This window comes from Equus caballus, chromosome 24, assembly GCF_041296265.1.
Source record: "Equus caballus isolate H_3958 breed thoroughbred chromosome 24, TB-T2T, whole genome shotgun sequence".
In the NCBI taxonomy this organism is placed as follows: domain Eukaryota; kingdom Metazoa; phylum Chordata; class Mammalia; order Perissodactyla; family Equidae; genus Equus; species Equus caballus.
The window spans coordinates 48,178,571-48,196,181 of record NC_091707.1 but is presented as its reverse complement, the minus strand read 5'-3'; the positions used below and the strand labels follow the sequence as shown (position 1 = coordinate 48,196,181).

At 53.4% G+C, this 17,611-nt stretch overlaps 1 protein-coding gene across 2 annotated transcripts in view; it reads right to left on the bottom strand.

The window, feature by feature from the left end:
• Positions 1-16,015, bottom strand: part of SLC24A4 (solute carrier family 24 member 4) — a 157,365-nt gene extending 141,350 nt beyond the window's left edge. The window contains exons 1-2 of one of the 2 annotated variants that reach the window (XM_023628297.2): positions 15,159-16,015; positions 13,127-13,237 (exon numbers count right to left, since the gene is read on the bottom strand). In XM_023628297.2, the coding sequence (XP_023484065.2) occupies positions 13,127-13,237; positions 15,159-15,288 (241 nt within the window). In that variant the 5' untranslated portion in view covers positions 15,289-16,015. The remainder of the gene's footprint in view (positions 1-13,126; positions 13,238-15,158) is intronic. The other variant, XM_023628296.2, reaches the window with a different exon arrangement.
• Positions 16,016-17,611: the final 1,596 nt, after the last annotated feature.

The window sequence follows — 17,611 nt, the reverse complement described above, 5'->3', positions numbered from 1 at the left end:
TGGCATAATGAAGCCATAGGGTCCACCACGCCCACCCGAGGACTGGAACCTAAGGCTGGCTGAAAACGCCACCCTTGGCCCTGACCCAGCCAGCTTCTCTCTTACCACCCTATTTCTGCCATCACGGCACCTACTGCCAGGAATGTCACACGCCCCCCCATCTGCCCAGCAAATACCCACATGCGTCAAAGTGCGGCTCCAACGCTGCATGCTTCCCCATGCCTTCCAGCCACGCCAGGCACTCGAGCGTGTCATTCCAGGCCACACACAGCGACGACAAGTCTACCTTCTCCTCCTACCCTGTGGGCTCACTGAGGACAGGGATGGCTCTCTGTGGTCCCAGCACCCAACCAGTGCCCCACCCTCGGATATCCAACGGGTGTCTGTTGGATGTGTACGTCGGAATATGAAATATAGGCTATAAACCAGCCCCTGTGCCAGGTACAAGGCTTGTCTTGGATGAGGGTCCCTGTAGAGGGGTCCAAACCTAAAGAAGGAAGGGGTGCTGCCTGTGCCCCCACCTTGGACGACGGTGGTGTCGGGGACCATTTATCTGCCTCCGTGATCGGAGCTGAGAACTCCCACCCCTCGGCTCATACACCCCGCCTCTGCTGAGTTCCGCAGGCCTGACCCCTCTCGATCTGCTCCTCATCCCGTACAGCACTATGACTTCTGCCTAAATCTCTCTGCAATGGCTCCTACTTGCTCCGTCTTCACTTTTTTCTGCCCTGAAAAGCTTATTGAGCATGATGCTAAGAACTTTCCCAAATCACCTCAACGGCAGTTATCCCCCGACGCTGCCAGCAGTCATCTTCCAAAAACTGGAGCTGCTCAGAAACCGTCGAGGGCCCCCACTGCGATGTGGCGGGGTACAAAGGCCTTCAGGAGTCTGAGGCTCTGGGTCCAACAGGCTTGTTACAGGATGACTCAGCTACCGCCCACATGCCTCGGGCCCCAACCTCAGCCAGCACCTACCTGCCCCTCGGCTGGGGGACCCTTCATCTTCTTCCCCCAAAGAGCACAGGCTCTGAGGCCAGGCTGCCCCAGCTCAAATTCCTGCTCTGCTAGTTCCCAGCTAGAAGTTGGGCAAGTATTTAACCTCTCTGTGTCTTACTCACATCTTTTATAAAATGGATATAACAACAATATTACCTACCACCTACTCTCAGCGGACAGTTACAAGGCTCAGCGAGGAAGCACTACCTCAGTGTCTACTCCACTATTATCCTGCAAAAGTCACACTTGCCCATCTTTAGTGCCTGCTTTGATCTGATGCTTTCCTTTTTTTTTTTTTTTTTTGGTGAGGAAGACTGGCCCTGTGCGAACATCCATTGACAATCGTCCTCTTTTTTTGCTTGAGGAAGATTGTCACTGAGCTAACATCTGTGCCAATCTTCCTCTATTTTTGTATGTGGGATGCCACCACAGCATGGCTTGATGAGCGGTGTGCAGGTCTGCACCCAGGATTCAAACCCAAGAACCCCAGGCCACCAAAGCAGAGTACATGAACTTAACCACTATGCCACAGGACTGCCCCTGAAGCTCTTCTCGATTCTGACATTTAGGACTTAGCTGTTCCTCCTCCATTCTTCCCAGTAGGAGCACAGCACTTCACACTCTCCCTCTCATTACAGGATAATTTCGTAGATTTTGATCCTCTCAACTAGAATGGAAGCTCCCTGGAGGCAGGGTCCACATCTGGGTCAGTTGTAATTTCCTCCTGGGCCCAGCAGACGGGTTGCTCAAGCAACATTCTTCCAGCAACCAAATATTAAACCGAACAATGGCTTCCTACCTGAGCTCAGAGAAACTGCCCTCAGGAGGTCTCCTGAGTAGTTTTTTCATACATGTGATTAGTTTAATGAACACACATCTCAGGTACAGAGCTGAACCAGCTGGCATAGGATTGGCTCAGCTAAAAGGTTGGTCCATGAACTCAGCATGTACAATGGAATCAAAAGTCAGATATTTATAGCATGATAGGAGATAAACCCAGGTGGGATCATAAGAGCTGGTATCTGGAAGGACAATCTAAATAACCTCCTTCATCCTTCTCTTCTAGCCGGACACTCCACCAACGGGGCCTTTGCCGCACACGAGCCAAGCACAATGCTTTCACCAAATCCTATTCATGCTTTTATGAACCAATTCTGAAAAACCCCAGATAACCGATTTTCTCCATTTCACAAAGAAGGAATGCTCTTCAAAAAGCTAAGCATCTACTATAGTTACGCAAACAATAGTAATGGTATTTGCACAGCACTTTGCACTTAATCCTTAAAAGCCTGTAGGGAGAAACAACATCCCCATCACGCCCATTTCACAGACAGGAAACACAGCCTCCAACGGCCAGCCGCAGTGACTTCTGCACAATTGCACAGCTTGTGTCAGGGCCAGAACACAGACTCTGGTCTCCAAATTCCAGGTCGTTCTCATCAGGTCCCATGTCACCAACAGAGGGGACCAGGTTTAGAAAACACATGGAGGCCCACGGCCTGCATGGTCTGGGCAGTCTCTCAGAATCCACCACGCAAAAAAGTCAGCAGCCTCCTGTCCTCAAAGAAGGAGCAACAAGCAAACCTAAGTCCAGACAGTCATTTTTTTTTTTTAACTTTCTCTACTCGAAATAAGGTGCTGCATTTACAACGTTTATCCTCCATCCCTCATTAGAGGTCAGATCCCAAAATTTATCCTGTGGTTATAATTCAAGTTCTCTCTCAGAGATCATTTCAACAGCAAAATCTCATGCAGCACCGCTCTGCACCAGGCGCTCTCGTAAGCACTGTACATAGGTTTACACAGAGCACGTTTAGTGCTCACGACCCTGGGAGGAAGGTACCGTACGGCCTCTCGCACACATGCACACGTACACACACATACACATGTGCCCGCACACACACACACACACACACACACACCAGGCACAGTTCTAGAGCCTGGGGTGCGTCAATGAACAAAACAAACCCTGCTCTTTTCCTGAGGTTAGATGGTAAAGATGAAGGAACTAGTTCAAGGTCACGTAGCTAGTAAGGGCAGAGGCAGGATTGGAAACCAGGTGGTTTGGCTCCAGAGTCCATGTTCTTAACCCTTAATTCCTCCTGCCCAGGTGTCCTGACCTGTCCCAAGGCATCGACAGACTAGAAGGGCCAGCAGGAAGGCAGCAGCCGCCTTTGTGGGCACAGCTCCCCGTCGGGCAGAACGAGCAGGTCCGTCCATCCAGTCACCTGCTGCTGCAAGCTGAGTTCACGCCAGACTCTGGCCTCGGCCCCAGAGCCAAGGATGCGGAGGACACAGCCCTGCCCTCAGGCTAGGGGGGAAAGACGGGCAAATACTTCCATTAGTATAATTGCAATCTGCCCTGAGGTGTCCCCGAGTGAGCCCAGCACAACCTGTTGGGGTGACTGCCCTAACTGTGGTTTGGGGGGGCACTGTGAACCAGTCCGCCAACTGCCCCCCGGGGCCAGCCCCAGTGCATTTCCCAGCCCTACCTCCTTCCGCTTAAAAAAAAAAAAAAAAAAATCAAAGTAATTTGATTCAGCCCCAGCCCTGGCTGAGCACTGACTCCGTGCTAAATCTCCAAAGCCTAATTACTTACTACAGTGCATGGTAATCTCAGGAGTGTTTGTCTGCGCTCCCCCCTCGGACAGCCAATGAGCAGGACGCCGCGGTTGCTAGTAAGCGTTGCTCCAGGCACAGATGATGCTCTGATTTCTCAGGGAGCACTTTCAACGCACTGTGCCGTCTGCTTAGAATGTCCTTCCACTGCCACCCCCTACCCTTCGAGGCCAGGCTCAGATGTCATCTCCTCCAGGGAGGGCACCCTTGCCCTGAACCACTGCGCCCTTTCCTCCGCAGGTATTTGCTCTGTCATTTGAGCTCCTGCCTGTCTGCGCTCGCTGAGAGCCGAGCCTGGGTTCTCTCCAGCATCAGAGCCTAGAACAATGCGGGGCGTGGAGAGGCTCCACAGAGACGCGTTGCATCTAATTTCTCAGGCAATTCCTATGAGACCCAGGCCTGCAGCCCTGCACTGTGCTCAGTTAGCACAGGGAGCTGCGGGCCCAGGACCTGCTCGCCACGCTCTCCCACCTGCCAGGGGAAGATCCATGGGGCAAAGCGCTCCCTGGCTTCCCAGCCACGCTGACTCTCTGTTCCTTCCCCAACGGGGACATCCACTGCTCTTTCAGAAGAAACCGTGAATTATTCCGGCACATTTATGTTTCTTCTTTTTTAGTAAAATGCTATGCTCTAATGGCCACTTCAATAATGGACAATGTTTAATAAAAAAGTCCCTTTTCAAGCATTCGAATTTTCTGTGGAGTTGAATGGATCTCTTCCACCCAAGACAACACATGGCAATGCTTAACGATTTCCATTTTTAACTCCAGGAGGAACGTTCCTCAGAGTTCAAGAGGAAGCCGAGTGGGCGCGCTCTGGATTGCGGGAGGCCCGCGTGGCGTCAGGAGCGGAGAATCTGGAAGTGGGGGGCTAGCAGATGGCCCGGTAAAGAGGAGAGACTGCTAGCAGATGGCCCCATAGTTTGCAGAAAGCAAAAAAAAAAAAAAAAAAAAAAAAAACCAACAAAACTTCTGATTGCAAACAAATCGGTATTAGAAACATACCGAGGAGCAGGGCCCGCACAGATGTGTGCTGCTCAAGGATAGGCACGCCCTGGTTCTCAGAAGGGTACCGAGCCTGGGAGGGAGGCTGCGAGTGGCAGCGGAAGTCCGCATCTCTGAATTGTCTTTTTCTACCTCGTTTCTTAATAATGACGGATAAGCCTCACAATTCAGACCGTCCAAATTAAAAGGCTCCACAGGAGATTTTTAGGGCGGTGAAACTATTCTGTATGATATTATAACGGTAGATACAGGTCATTTATACGTTTATCAAAACTCGCAGGATGAATGACACAAAGGGGGAACCTGACATAAACTATAAACTTTAGTTAATAATAATGTATCAATACTGGGTCACCAATTGCAACAAAGGGACCACACCAATACAAGATGTTAAAAATAGGGGTAGGTGGGGCCGGTCCAGTGGTGTAGTGGTTAAGTTCACCCGCTCTGCTTCCTTGGCTTGGGGTTTGGATCCCAGGCACGGACCTACACACTGCTCACCAAGCCACGCTGTGGTGACATCCCACATACAAAACAGAGGAAGACTGGCACAGATGTTAGCTCAGTGACAATCTTGCTCACGCAAAAAGAAGATCGGCAACAAATGTTAGCTCAGGGCCCATCTTCCTCACCAAAAAAAATAAAATAATTTCCTAGTGAAATATTAAAAAAAAATGGGGGGGCTGGGGTGGGGGAATAATACAGGAACTCTAATTTCTGCAAACCTAAAAATGCTCTAAAAAATAGTTAATTAAAAATACACACATATACCTGGCTCTGCTTCTTGCTGGCTGGGTGACCATGGGCTAGTTACTTAACCTCTCTGGATCTCCTTGTCTTCATTTGCAAAATGAAGTGCTAATAGCACCTACCTACAGGGTTGTTATGAGGAGCAAGTAAGTGACTCTATGGAAAGTCCTCGGAACGGCACCCAGTGCCAAGTACCTTGGTGTCAGCCACGGCCACTATGATGACCGCAGCTACTCCGTGCTTGGTAGGTGTTAAATACTTACTCATCATGTGGTGTAGGTCTTGCAGCAGCCCTGGGAGGCAGGGCGGAACTGCTGCCATCCTGATCTTACAAAAGAGAAAACCTGAAGCTTAGAGAGTTACGTAACTGGCCCAAGGTCACACGGCCAGCCAGTATGGGTGAGCTGGGACTCACGCCGCTCATCCGCCTTCCCCACATCAAACTGCCATCTCCAAGAAGGAAAGAGCTGGTGCTGGTGAGGAAAGGAGCCCTTTCTGGCTGCTGGAAACCTTTGCACGTATCCAATGCAACCTCGTTTTGTTGAGAGAGAGAGAAGCCCTAAATGCCAGGCAGGATCTTGGCAGAGCCTACACTAGAATCCAGATCTTCAGCTCCCAAGCGCGTGCCCCCCTGTACAAGAAGCCCACCGCAGCCCCCCCAGAAGGCAAAGAGCGAGCACACTGATGACAGGCTGCTATCTTCCTTGGCCTCCATTTGGGATCCGATTGGTGGCTCTGTTAGCCTACCACTGTCCCAAGGTGGCTGGTGACACTTTCTCCAAGAAGCCACTTGGCTCTCTGGAGGTTGCCATGCCCAGGAAACCCCTTCCCCAGGCTGGAACTCCTGCCTCTGCCGTCGGGGACAGTCACTGAACCAAGCTCTCCCTGCCCGTAGTCCTGAGTTCAATTCTTGCTTTTCCAACCCAGGATCCGCTTTTATGTAACATCTTGAAAACTTTGGAGTTGTGACTCGTCTCCCAAGCTTGCTGAAGTGGCGTCTGAACAGACGTTCGCTCAGAATCCAGACGCTTCATCTCGTCGCCAGTATCGCCTCACCTCCACGCCCACATGTCCTGATGTACTTTTTGCAGCTCTGGGTCCCCGCCTCCAAATCTCGCCTCCTCGTGCTTTCTGCACCTCTGCTCCCCACACAGGGGCAGCTACAGAGACCCCCCCACAGCAGGCACCTGCTCGACTGTCTCACCTCCTCCTAACCAGCCTCGACAACAACAACAACTCCTATGCACACGAGCCTGCCCCCACCAGACCCTGCCACCTCCTCTCCTCCCACTCTGGCCTTTACATCAGCCCCAGTACAGAAGAAAAAGCAAGGTTGACTAGGGCCAGGTTGACCACAGATCCCCCATTGGGTGCCTGCATTCAATTCCCATGCTCTTCTGAACGGCTGGGAACCACCTTCAACCTCCCTCTCTCTCAAACACCGCTCTGCCAGCCCTCTCTTCCCAGCCTCCCATCTATGAACACTCATGGACCGACTGTTTACATCCTCCCCCCAAATCCCTCCATTGAAGCCCTAAGCCCCAATGCAATGGTATTTGAAGATGGGGCTCTGGGAGGCGATTCAGGTTAGCCGGGGTCATGAGGGTGTGGCTCTGATCTGATAAGATCATTAGCCTTATATGAAGAGACACCTGGGAGCTCACTCCCACTCGCTCCCTCCCTGCCCCGTGAGGACACAGCAAGAGGACAGCAGTCTGCAAGCCAGTGAGAGAGTCCTCCCAGAAGCTGCCCACGCCGGCACCCTGATCTCGGACTTCCAGCCTCCGCAACTGGGAGAAACACATTCCTGCTGTCTACGGACCTGGTCGACGGTATTTGTTACAACAGCTTGGGCTAAGACGCAGCCGCCAGGCCTCCCAAAGACATATGGGAAAAGCGGAAAACCAAACATGATGAAGCAAATCCGTCCAACAATGGGGGGGACCAAGCTCCTCTCTCTGTCTCTCTTCCTCTTTTAAACGTGGGGCACAGGAGGCTGGGGAACCTCCACACACAGGTGACATCATGGAGGACGGACCACTGACTTAGCCTCGAAGGTTGAGGAACAGGCAGTGTAAGAATGGGGGAAGCCACGCCCACCCAGCTAAAAAGCCGAAACGTAAAATAACACTTGCCAAGAGAGAAAAACCAAAGAGTTTTTCTTTTTAGAGACAAGTTCTACAGGGTACGCCATCCTCCAGCATCCCAAATCCAAGAAAGATAGAAAAAGCAGAACAAGGAATTTGTTTCCAGAAGAGAAAAGAAATAATGTCTGGCAAGATGTTTGCTTCTTAACTTGTTCTCATAAAATTTCATTGACAAATACTTTTTCTAGTACCTACTATACACAGGCATTGTACCATCTCTGGGTAAGCAGATAAGAAAACAATAACGAAAACGGAAGCTAAAGGCGTGTATGTGTGTATTACTCGATGGGTATTAACTCATTGACTTCTGACAACCCTATGAGGCGGATGCAGTCACCACCCCCTTAAAACCCCCATTTCACAGAAGGAAAAAGTGAAGCACACGCTGTGGTTTTAAAAAGCAAACAAGGCTTTCACCTGTCACATTCTAGTTGGGGGAGGCAAACATAACAATAGATGGAACTGGTTCCTGCAAAGAACTCAAACAACAAAGCCAGGGACTCGGAAGGCTGCTTCGGGTTGGATGATCAGGGAGGGCGTGTGGGATGCTGCAATGACAAGAAGGAGCCCGCCACGGAAGACCTGCGGTGGCTGAGCAAGGTTCCCAGGAGCTCCAAAAGCCGGCCGCAGAACACATCCATCACTGGCTCTGATTGCAGGGCTGGGCTGGGCCCAGGAATCTGGATTTTTGCGAGCTCCCAGATGTGTCTCACCTGCAGGCCAGGGGTGAGAAGCAGCAGGTCCCACCCTCCGCTGTCTTCAAACTCTCCAGGTGCCCCACCGAGACACGTGTGGAAACTCTCTGGTTCCTGACGCGGACTGAAGGTTTGTGTCTTCCCAAAATTCCTATGTTGGAGTCCTAACCCCCTAACGTGATGGATTTGGAGGTTGGGACTTTGGGAAGTGGTTAGGTTTAGATGAGGTTGTGAGGGTGGGCTCCCCATGATGGGATTAGTGCCCTCATACGAAGAGGAAGCGAGACCACAGGGCATGCTCTCTCTCCCCACCGTGTGAACACACACAGGGAGAAGGTGGCCATCTGCAAGCCAGGAAGCAGGCCCTCATCAGGAACTGAACGCGCCAACACCTTGATCCTGGACTTCCAGCCTCCAGAACTGTGAGAAATGAGTGTCAGCTGTCTAAGCCCCCAGTCTATGGTATTGGTTACAGCAGCCAGAGCTGAGACGGCTCCCAAGGGCCTCAGAGTCACTGCCTCTCACTCCTATTTCACGCATTATGCCTAGAGGGACCCACGTGCCACTTTTAGTGCTTGTTCTGCACAGACCTTGAAACAAAAATCTAAGGCCTAGAGGCCCAGATCTCTGGGGGAAGAGAAATTAACAATTTTTTTCATAGATCTCAGTGGTCAAAAATGAAGCAGATTTTTTTTTTAAGCTTCCCTACATTTAAACAGAAACCAAACTGGTTTTCAGGCAATGTTAAACCAAGTCTTGGCCCTCATTCAACAGTCAAATGCTTACGGAACACCTACCAAGTGCGGAGCAGGGTTCTAGCTCATTCTTCCCAGCCTTTGGTGTCCATCCAAGAATCGCCAGGGACCTCATTAGCATGCAGATTCTAAGTCACAGTAGGTCTGGGATGGGCCTGAGACTCTGCATTCCTAACAAGCTCCCAGGTGATGCCGACCACACAGAGTAGCAGGGCTCTCGCCTAGCGAGCATCAACTCTGGCTTCATCTTGGAATCGCCCAAAGAGTTGTTTTTAAAAGGTACTGATTTCTGGGCCCCACCCCAGACCAGTGAAATCAGACACTCCAAGGGTGCGGCCTGGGCATTTCAAAAGCTCTTCAGTGATTTGAATGTGCGGCCAGGGTTAAACATCACTCTTCTGGGCATACAGCAGCAAGCGAGGCAGCCCTCAAGAGGAGAGAGATGACAAAGAAGCAAATCATTTTGGATGGAGATGCATGTCATAAAAACAAGATAGGGTAACGTGACGGGGGTGGGGGGAGGCACCGAAGCTGCAACAGAAGCGAGAGAGAACGACCACCAAGATCTGGGGAAACAGCCCAGCACAGCAACGAGCCCACACACGGAGTCTTAAAGAATGACTATGGCAGGGTCCCATTTGTAGCTTTAGAAAATGAAGCTTCGGGGGCTGGCCCCATGGCCGAGTGGTCAAGTTCGCGCGCTCCACTACAGGCGGCCCAGTGTTTCGTTGGTTCGAATCCTGGGCGCAGACGTGGCACTGCTCATCAAACCACGCTGAGGCAGCGTCCCACATGCCACAACTGGAAGGACCCACAACTAAAATATACAACTATGTACCGGGGGGCTTTGGGGAGAAAAAGGAAAAAATAAAATCCTTAACAAGAAGCACAGGGTGTTATTTGTTAAAAAAAAAAAAAAAAAACCCAAAGAAAATGAAGTTTCTCCTCTCGCAGGTGAAAAGGAGTGTGCGGAGGGCATAGACAGCAAGACGCAGGCCCTCCCCCGAAGTCCTTATGAAGACCTGCACCAACATCCGTTGAACGCCCACTGCGGGTGGACGCCCCAGCTCTGGGCGCTCTGACACAGCAGGAAAGTCTTAAAGCTCCATCTTCCCGCATCCCCAGAAGACCTCATCTGGTAGATCAGGATGGGGGGCCCTGCAGCTGGTGGAGATGGACGCAGGGCGGGAGCCTGGGAGGATGCGAGAACCCCTGTGGTGCTTTATGGGCAACTCCTCTGTGTAGGAAAGAGGGCAGCCATTGGACACCACCCTCTGTCACACTCCTGAAACTTGAACTAACTGGGAGAGAGTTGGGTCCACCTTTAACACAGCAGCAGCTCCAGGACGGGGCCCTCTGGTGAACAGCTAGAAAGAACCGAGTGCCTGCTCCCCAAATTCCCAAGCTGGCCGACTGCAGGTGGAGTTCTGGTGCTGGAGGAGGCTACAGCCCCCACCCTCCAGAGGGGGAGCCTGTGACCCGGGTCCAGGCCAGTCCGGACCCACAGGCCCCTGGCCCGAACGATTGCCTTAAGGAGGTCATGTGACCCAGGCCAACAGAACCCAGGGTCTTCTCTACAAGCACCTCAGCCACAGGGGCTCTTTCAAGCATTTCTGGGTCTGGGAAGACACAGAGCTGGAGCTTGGGACCACCTTCCCACGGTGGAGGACAGCTGAGTCCTGAGACAGAGAGAAACTGAGTTAAGACTCTTCTCAACCTCTGATCTCACAGTTGACCAAGCCAATAAATTCCCTTTTTTTGCTAACCCCAGCCTGGGGAGGTTTTCTGTCTTTGCAGAAGAGGCCTGCCTCATCTAGGCTCCAAGACTACACAGCACTACATCAGACCCGCTCACCCTCCTCCGAGACCGGAAGTGGCTCCCATGGGGCTGCTGACCGGGGGACTTCTGCATCCTTCTTTGTCACCAAATCTTCCCTGTGTTGGGATCCTGTCTTCCCTACTCAATTGTGAGCCACTCGAGGACAATGGCTGCCTCTTAGACTTGCTAATACTCCCCACCAAGTGCCCGCCAGACAGGCAACAGCCGGTGCACTTGTGAAACGGAAAGGGGGCTGGGTATTCTTGTGGCCCCAAGAGGAGGCGTCAGCCCCACCTAGGCTGGGAGGAGGGCTGGGGCAGGTGCAGTGGAGTGGGGTGAGCATGGGATCTGGAGCCAGGTGACCCAGGGATGCTCCTGCCAGCCAAGAGACTCGAGCTCCTCATCTTTGCAAAAACACTGTAAGGCTTAAAGTGCTTAATATTCAAAATGTACTTTCATTCCATCATTTGACCAATATTTACTGAGTCTTTTCTCTGTGCAGGGCCCTGTTTTGGAAACAGTCAACACAAAGCATAATGCAAATGTTAATTATTGCTAAAGATATTGCCGATATCCCTCTGTACGGGAGACAAGGCCAGGTCCTCCTGCCAAACAGGACTGACTGCTCCATAGTTAGTGAAATGATGTTTAATCAGTACACTGAGTTACAGGGGCAACAATGGAGCACAGGAGAAGTCTAAGAAACCGGGCCCTGTGAAAGCCGATGTGTCCAGACTACACGTGACAGGGAGAGGGCACAGCCAGCCCAAGGTGAGAGTGCCAGGGAGCTGGAAACCAGTCAGAAATGCACTAACCCTGGTTCTTTACCCGGAGTAGCTACACGTTCCCCACGTGGACGGTGCTAATTCTAGCATCTCAGGTCCCTGGAGCGACAGGATGGGCCCCAACGTCAGTCCCCAGCCTTGCAAGTATCCATGTGTCCGTCCAGTACACACGTCTGCCACTTTGGGCTGAAGAAAGATGGACTGGGGGAGGTTAAAGGACAGGACAGGCACCGCCACCTGCTGGGTCACCGGGACAGATGGGAGTTCAGAGTTCAAAGGGAATCCCAGTTGCCTGTCTGCAAGCCTGTGCTCCTCTATCCTGCGTGTCCCCAAAGGGCTTCTCAGAGGCATCCTGAGGGCAGGGAAGCTGGTGGTCTGGAGGGAAGGCCCCGGCCTTCTTAAGCACATGGAACCATCTGAATATTTCAGTCACATAGGCCCACGTTCCAATGCCAGCTTCACCACTTACAAGCTTTGTGACTGAACAACTTGGGTCTCCCCCCTCCATCTCTCCTGACCTGTCAAACGCGGGTAAGACCTGCGTGTGACAGCAAGACACGTGACGATTATCGTCTAAACCTTTCCTTTGCTCTGGGTCTCCATTTCCTTTTACGCACAGCCCCAGAGAGTCCTGCCAGATTCTTTCAACAACCCCGGAGCAGCAAGTATGAGCCTGCCCATTTTACAGGTGAGAAAATAGAGACCTAAAAAAGATTATGTGACTTGCCTGGCAACTCGGTGGAAAAGCCAAGTGATCCCCACTTATAGTAAGACTTCATAGTTCCCAAAGGGCCTTCCAATACATCATCCCATGGGATCCTTCTCACCAAGACACCCCAGTGCTGGAGCCAGAGCGGAAGCCCAGGACTGCCCTGTCCGAGGCCTGGGCAGCGTCCAGTTGCCTCCCTGCTTGCTGGTACTCCCTCCCAAGAATCTTCTTCACCTATTTAAGCAAAACCTGCCTCTGGCAGAAGAACGGATAAGATGTCATGACTGGGTCACGGCAGCCTCTGACCCCCTAGAAGAGACTGAAGAGGAACATTAAAACTGCCTCCTGGGGCAAGCAGATGTATCTCCCCATCTGGAAGGACACCAGGAGCTCCCACTCCAGAGAAGGGGCCCCCGCACCCTAAGTGTCCCACCCTACAGCTGCCCAGCATGGTCCAACCTCAGGGGGTCATGCCAAAGTGCCACCTGCCAGAGCATCCGGATTTGCTGCCCCTGGAAGCTCCATCCAGTGGGCACAGTGAGCAAAAGGGGAAAAGAACAAAGACACCTGGGCGAACTAAATCAAGACAGTGGGGAAAACTGAGCATTTAGGAGCACTGTGAGAACACAAAATGCAATTTTAAAACTCCTGAATGTGACCTTTTCAGTTGTGGGATAAAGAAAGTACGTGAGTTGCTTAGCAGCACTATGAAGGTCTGTACATCACCCTTCAACGCTTGCAGGTTCATAAGACCACCTTTCTCGGCTCCGGCTGTAACAGGCCACAGAAGCACCATTGCCAGGCCAATGCCTGGGAGTGGGGGCACGGGGAGAATCTATTTCTTTACCAGGATCTGTGCAATTCTTAGCTGTCTGCGTCCTGTTCACTGGTGCCATCAGCCTTCGACTTCTCCACGGGTCTGGTAGAACATGTCTGCTGGCAGAAGCTGTTCCGTGCCCTGGATTGGAAAACAAATCGGACACCATTAGGTCAGTGTGGTGCCTGCAGCCTCACAGTGACCTTACGTATCTGTATGCGGCTATGTCAGCGACAGCCCTGTTTGACTACAGAGCCACCTGTAGGGAGCATACAGCGATGGAAGCACACTATCACCTGCTCACATGTACTAATCTGTCTCCTACATCTAGTTAATTGTTTCCAGTCCCATACGGGTGAGCACGTGATCGGACCTTGGCCGAGAACGCTCCGGTCTCTGCCCTCACAGGTGCAAGAAAGAGTTTAGACAGGTGACCATTAAATTCTGGCCCAGTAAACATGCTCGGGTGTCCCTATGCTGGAGGAGCCACAAATGGCTAGTAAGTCAGCAAGCAGAGGGAGAAGGTTCACGGATCTGGCCCATAGCTTCTCACCCTTAAACATGCAAAGAAATCACCCTCAGATCTTGTCAAAATGCAGATTCTGATTCAGTAGATTTGGGCTGGGACCTGGGCCCTGTACTAACAAACTCCCTGATGATGCTGATTCTGCTGGTCCACGGGCCATACAGGGTGACAAGGGGGATCACTGGTGTGGATGCCAGTGACCAGACGCAGCTTAACTCCTAAAGGTAATTCCTGATCCAGCAAAGAAAAATGATTCTCACTTTAAGAACTTTAAAGTATTCATTTACCTCCTTCATTCACCTGATGCACACACTGCTTCCGCAGGGTAATAATACCTCTGCCATAATGGTGACATCTAAGAGCCTCTGGGATTTTATTATTTCTGGTGTGTAATTGGGGGAAAAGCACACCAACTTGCCCAATTGCAAAGCACCAGGCGTTAAGATATTCAAATAACCTTTCTGGGTTTCTGTTGGAAAGAGTCACTGTTTGACCCTATACCTTCAAATCACAAAGTTTGGGTTTATGCATGGCCGTGTTTTTTTAAGAGTTTAATCACATTCCACCTAATTTTTAGGAACCTCTGTAAACTGTCCCTTTCTAACTGCTCAGGAAGGTACGACCCGCTTTATAAACCGCATGTCCAGGTTCCTACATCACCTGCATTTCTTTCATTTTTAAAATGTGAAAAGTAAGCCTAAAAGGTCGGCAACATCCGACTACAATGGGAACGTTAGCCAAGTGGATGTCTTCTGAAGCTCCCACATGGGCTCACAGGCCCCACTCCACCCCCAAACAGATATTTCTTTTGTGAGTTTCTCCTTCTCTCCACCTCCAATCTGCATATCCTAAGAGGCTCCCCAAATCTCTGGGTCTCTTCTCGGATGGGGTGTCGACTGTGGCTCCAGACCCCGGCGCTCCCCTCCCGCGGGGATTAAGAGTTGAGAGAAGCGACGCTCAAACATGGCAGCAACCTCCCGAGGAGACAGCCCGCCCCATCGCTTTTGGGGTTTGGAGAGCAGACGTCAGGACCCCCGGGGCGCCCCTGTGGAACAGGGCAGGGGCGAGGGCAGAGCTGAGAAGCGGCTCCCAGTCTCTGAATCTGGGTTTTCGAGGGACGCGGCACACAAGCCTCTCCGCTCCGCAGAAAAGGAAAACGGATCAGTCAGTTTCAACCGCCCCAGGCCAAGAAAACCCACACCTGGACTCCGCCGCTGCGCTGCCCATTCCCCGTGCACCCTAGGGACGGAACTCTGCGCGGAGTGGCCAGCGTTCAGGCTTTCGTCTCAGTAACACAGATAGGCAGCCGCGTCCTGAGCCCCCGGGGGCTGCGCGCAGCTCAGGGGAGCCGGCCCCACAGCGCACAGCATCGACCTCAGCCCTCCTGGGTGCACTCTACCTGCTCAGTGGGGAGGCGACTGAATGAACCCTTGGGACCAACCTGACGGAGAAGGAAGGGCAGACATCTCGGAGCTGCCCCGAGGCTTCCCAGCCCAAGCCCCCCAACTCCCGGGGAGGGTCCGCACCGGCACCTACCCGAGCTGCCGAAGAGGCCGGATGCACAGCACACCAGGGCCAGCACCGCGCACACGAAGCCAACTTGCTGCGGCAGCATCTCTCGCCTCCTGCGAACTTTGCGCGGCCGGAGGCGCCCGCGGAGCGCCATCCTGGAGCGCCTGGGTGCGTCCCTGGGAGAGGATGGGGAGCTTCAGGGGCCGGAGTGCTGTCTGTGGCCGAGTGGCGCTGGGGCTGGAGCGGGCGACGCGAGGCTCAGAGGTGAGGGGCTCCAGGCCAAAGCTTCATGGCCCGCGGGCAAGGTCAGCTGGGAAGCCGCGAGGGGAGAGGGGAGATGGGGGCGCGCGGCACCGCGAAGGCTCAGAGTCCCGCGCGCGGCGTGCGCGCTCCGCGCACCATGGCTCCTTGGCGAGTAGGCGACGCCGGCACGGTGGCGCTGGTGGCCCTGGCTCGCAGGGCTGGCGTAGTCCGGGCGCTGGAGTCGCTACTTGCCCGCTCAGCCTCGGCTCGCTCGCCCGGCCGCAGCCCTGGCAGCAGCGTCCGGGGGCGCCCGCTGGGAGCACTTAGTGCGCCCCCGCGCCCCGCGCAGCCGCTCCCGCTCGCACCATCCTCCCCCTCCAAGTTTGCAGCGGCTGCCCTCCAGCGATGCTTCCCGGCGAGCTGAGACCGGGCGGCCCAGTGCGCGCAGCGGGCAGGCAGGCTGGACGCGCGGGACCTGCGACCCTCGCCACCTAGACGTCGGCCCTCCTGGGGGCGAGCTCTCCCCGGGAACTTTCTCTCCGGCTGCCGGCGCCTGCGTCTGCGAGGCCGTGGCGCCTCCCGCCCGCAGCTCACGCCTCCCTTCTCCTCCCCTCCCGCCCGCCTCCCACCCCCCTCCCGAGCACGTGTACTCCTCCCCTAGGGCGCACTCGCCGGTGCGCTCCTCCCTTCCCCCGTGAGGCTCAACTACTGACCAACATAATCGCCCTCGTTCTCCCTTTTTCTCTCCTTCCTCCCCTGCGGAGCCGAAACAAAACCCGCCCCCCCCCCCCCGCCCCCCGCCCCCCGTACCCTCCGAGGCTGCTGCCGAGAGGAATAGGTTATGGCACCGCAGGGGCATTCGGAACAAGGGTTTCTGGAGCGCAGCCGCTCTTGTCTGGCTCCCCACGACCCCCGAGGCGACCCGAGGCCCCCATCCCACCACCCCCCTGGAGCGGGAGATGCAGGAGAAGATTAATTGCTCAAGCAGAGCTAACAAACAGGCTTGCACCGAGCCCACAAGCGCCCGCGCCCGCCGGGACCGGCTCCTGCAGGGCTCCCGGGGCGGGCGGGGGAGCCGGCGGCGGGGGCGCGACGCCGACCTGCACCGCGCTCTGGCCGAGCCGGGAGAGAAACCCCAGAGTTCTGCGGCTGAGACTTGAGCTTTTGATGTTGTGGAGGCTTGCAGCTTCACAGGGCTCTCTGGTGTTTGTGTTGTTTTGTTTTTCCTCCTTGTCTCTGATCGGCTCTCTAGTGTAAACCGCTTTCAAAATGGGGCAGGAGAGAGAAGTGCACAAGAGCGGCAGAGGAGGTATAATCTAGGGGCCAGCAGGTGTGGGGACCTGCAGCGGAAGGGCCTCAAGCCCAGAGGGTTGGTGGCTACCCCTGGGACTGCCTGGCTACCCTGGCCTGCTAGGGGTTAAGGCCACTTAGAATCCTTTTTGGAACCAGGCCAGCTCTGTTTAATTAAATAAATACACACCCACCGCGTGAGGGACCTGTGCCAAGTAGCAAACCAAGTACAAAACAAAACAACCAAAAAAATGTGCAAGATTCAGTCCCTGCTTTCAAGGAACCCTAAATCGAAGGGGAGCCAGGCCCCTAGAGAAAAACCCGTTTAGTAGGGGCAGTTCTAAAAGTCACAGTTTTGCAGAATGTGCATTATTCCCTCCCTAAACAAAATATGGGCCACAGCAGCAGGATCATTGCCCGGGAACTTGCAAGAAATTCAGGCTCTAAGGTTCCAGCCAAGACCTACTGAGTCAGAATGTGCATTTTTACACAGACCTCCTGGAGATTCCGGTACACATTGGAGTATGAGAAACACAGCCCAGTGCGTCTCGCTGGTCACCATCTGCATGGTTCCTCTTGGACTGAGTAAGCAGGGACAACTTTGCTTGTGTCAGCCTGGCATGGTGACACAGGGAAGAGGTACCTGGCGGGCCAGGGCAGAGAGAAGATTCACTGATTAGTTTCAGCAGCCCCATTTCCGTCCCCACAAAGATACTGAAGGCATGAACACAAGGCTAATTGCAGTGGAAACCCCTAGAGGAAATGAAATGGAAAAGGCTGGGGTTGACCAGGTATGGAACAGCCCAGGCTTCTGTTTTGTCTCTAGAAATGGCCTTTCCATTGAGGCTCACCGTCCACCTCGGTGACCTATACCTTTGCAGAATTTTCTTCTCATTGATTAGCCTGTACAAGGATGCATTTATTAATAGCAAGTAGAAGACCAT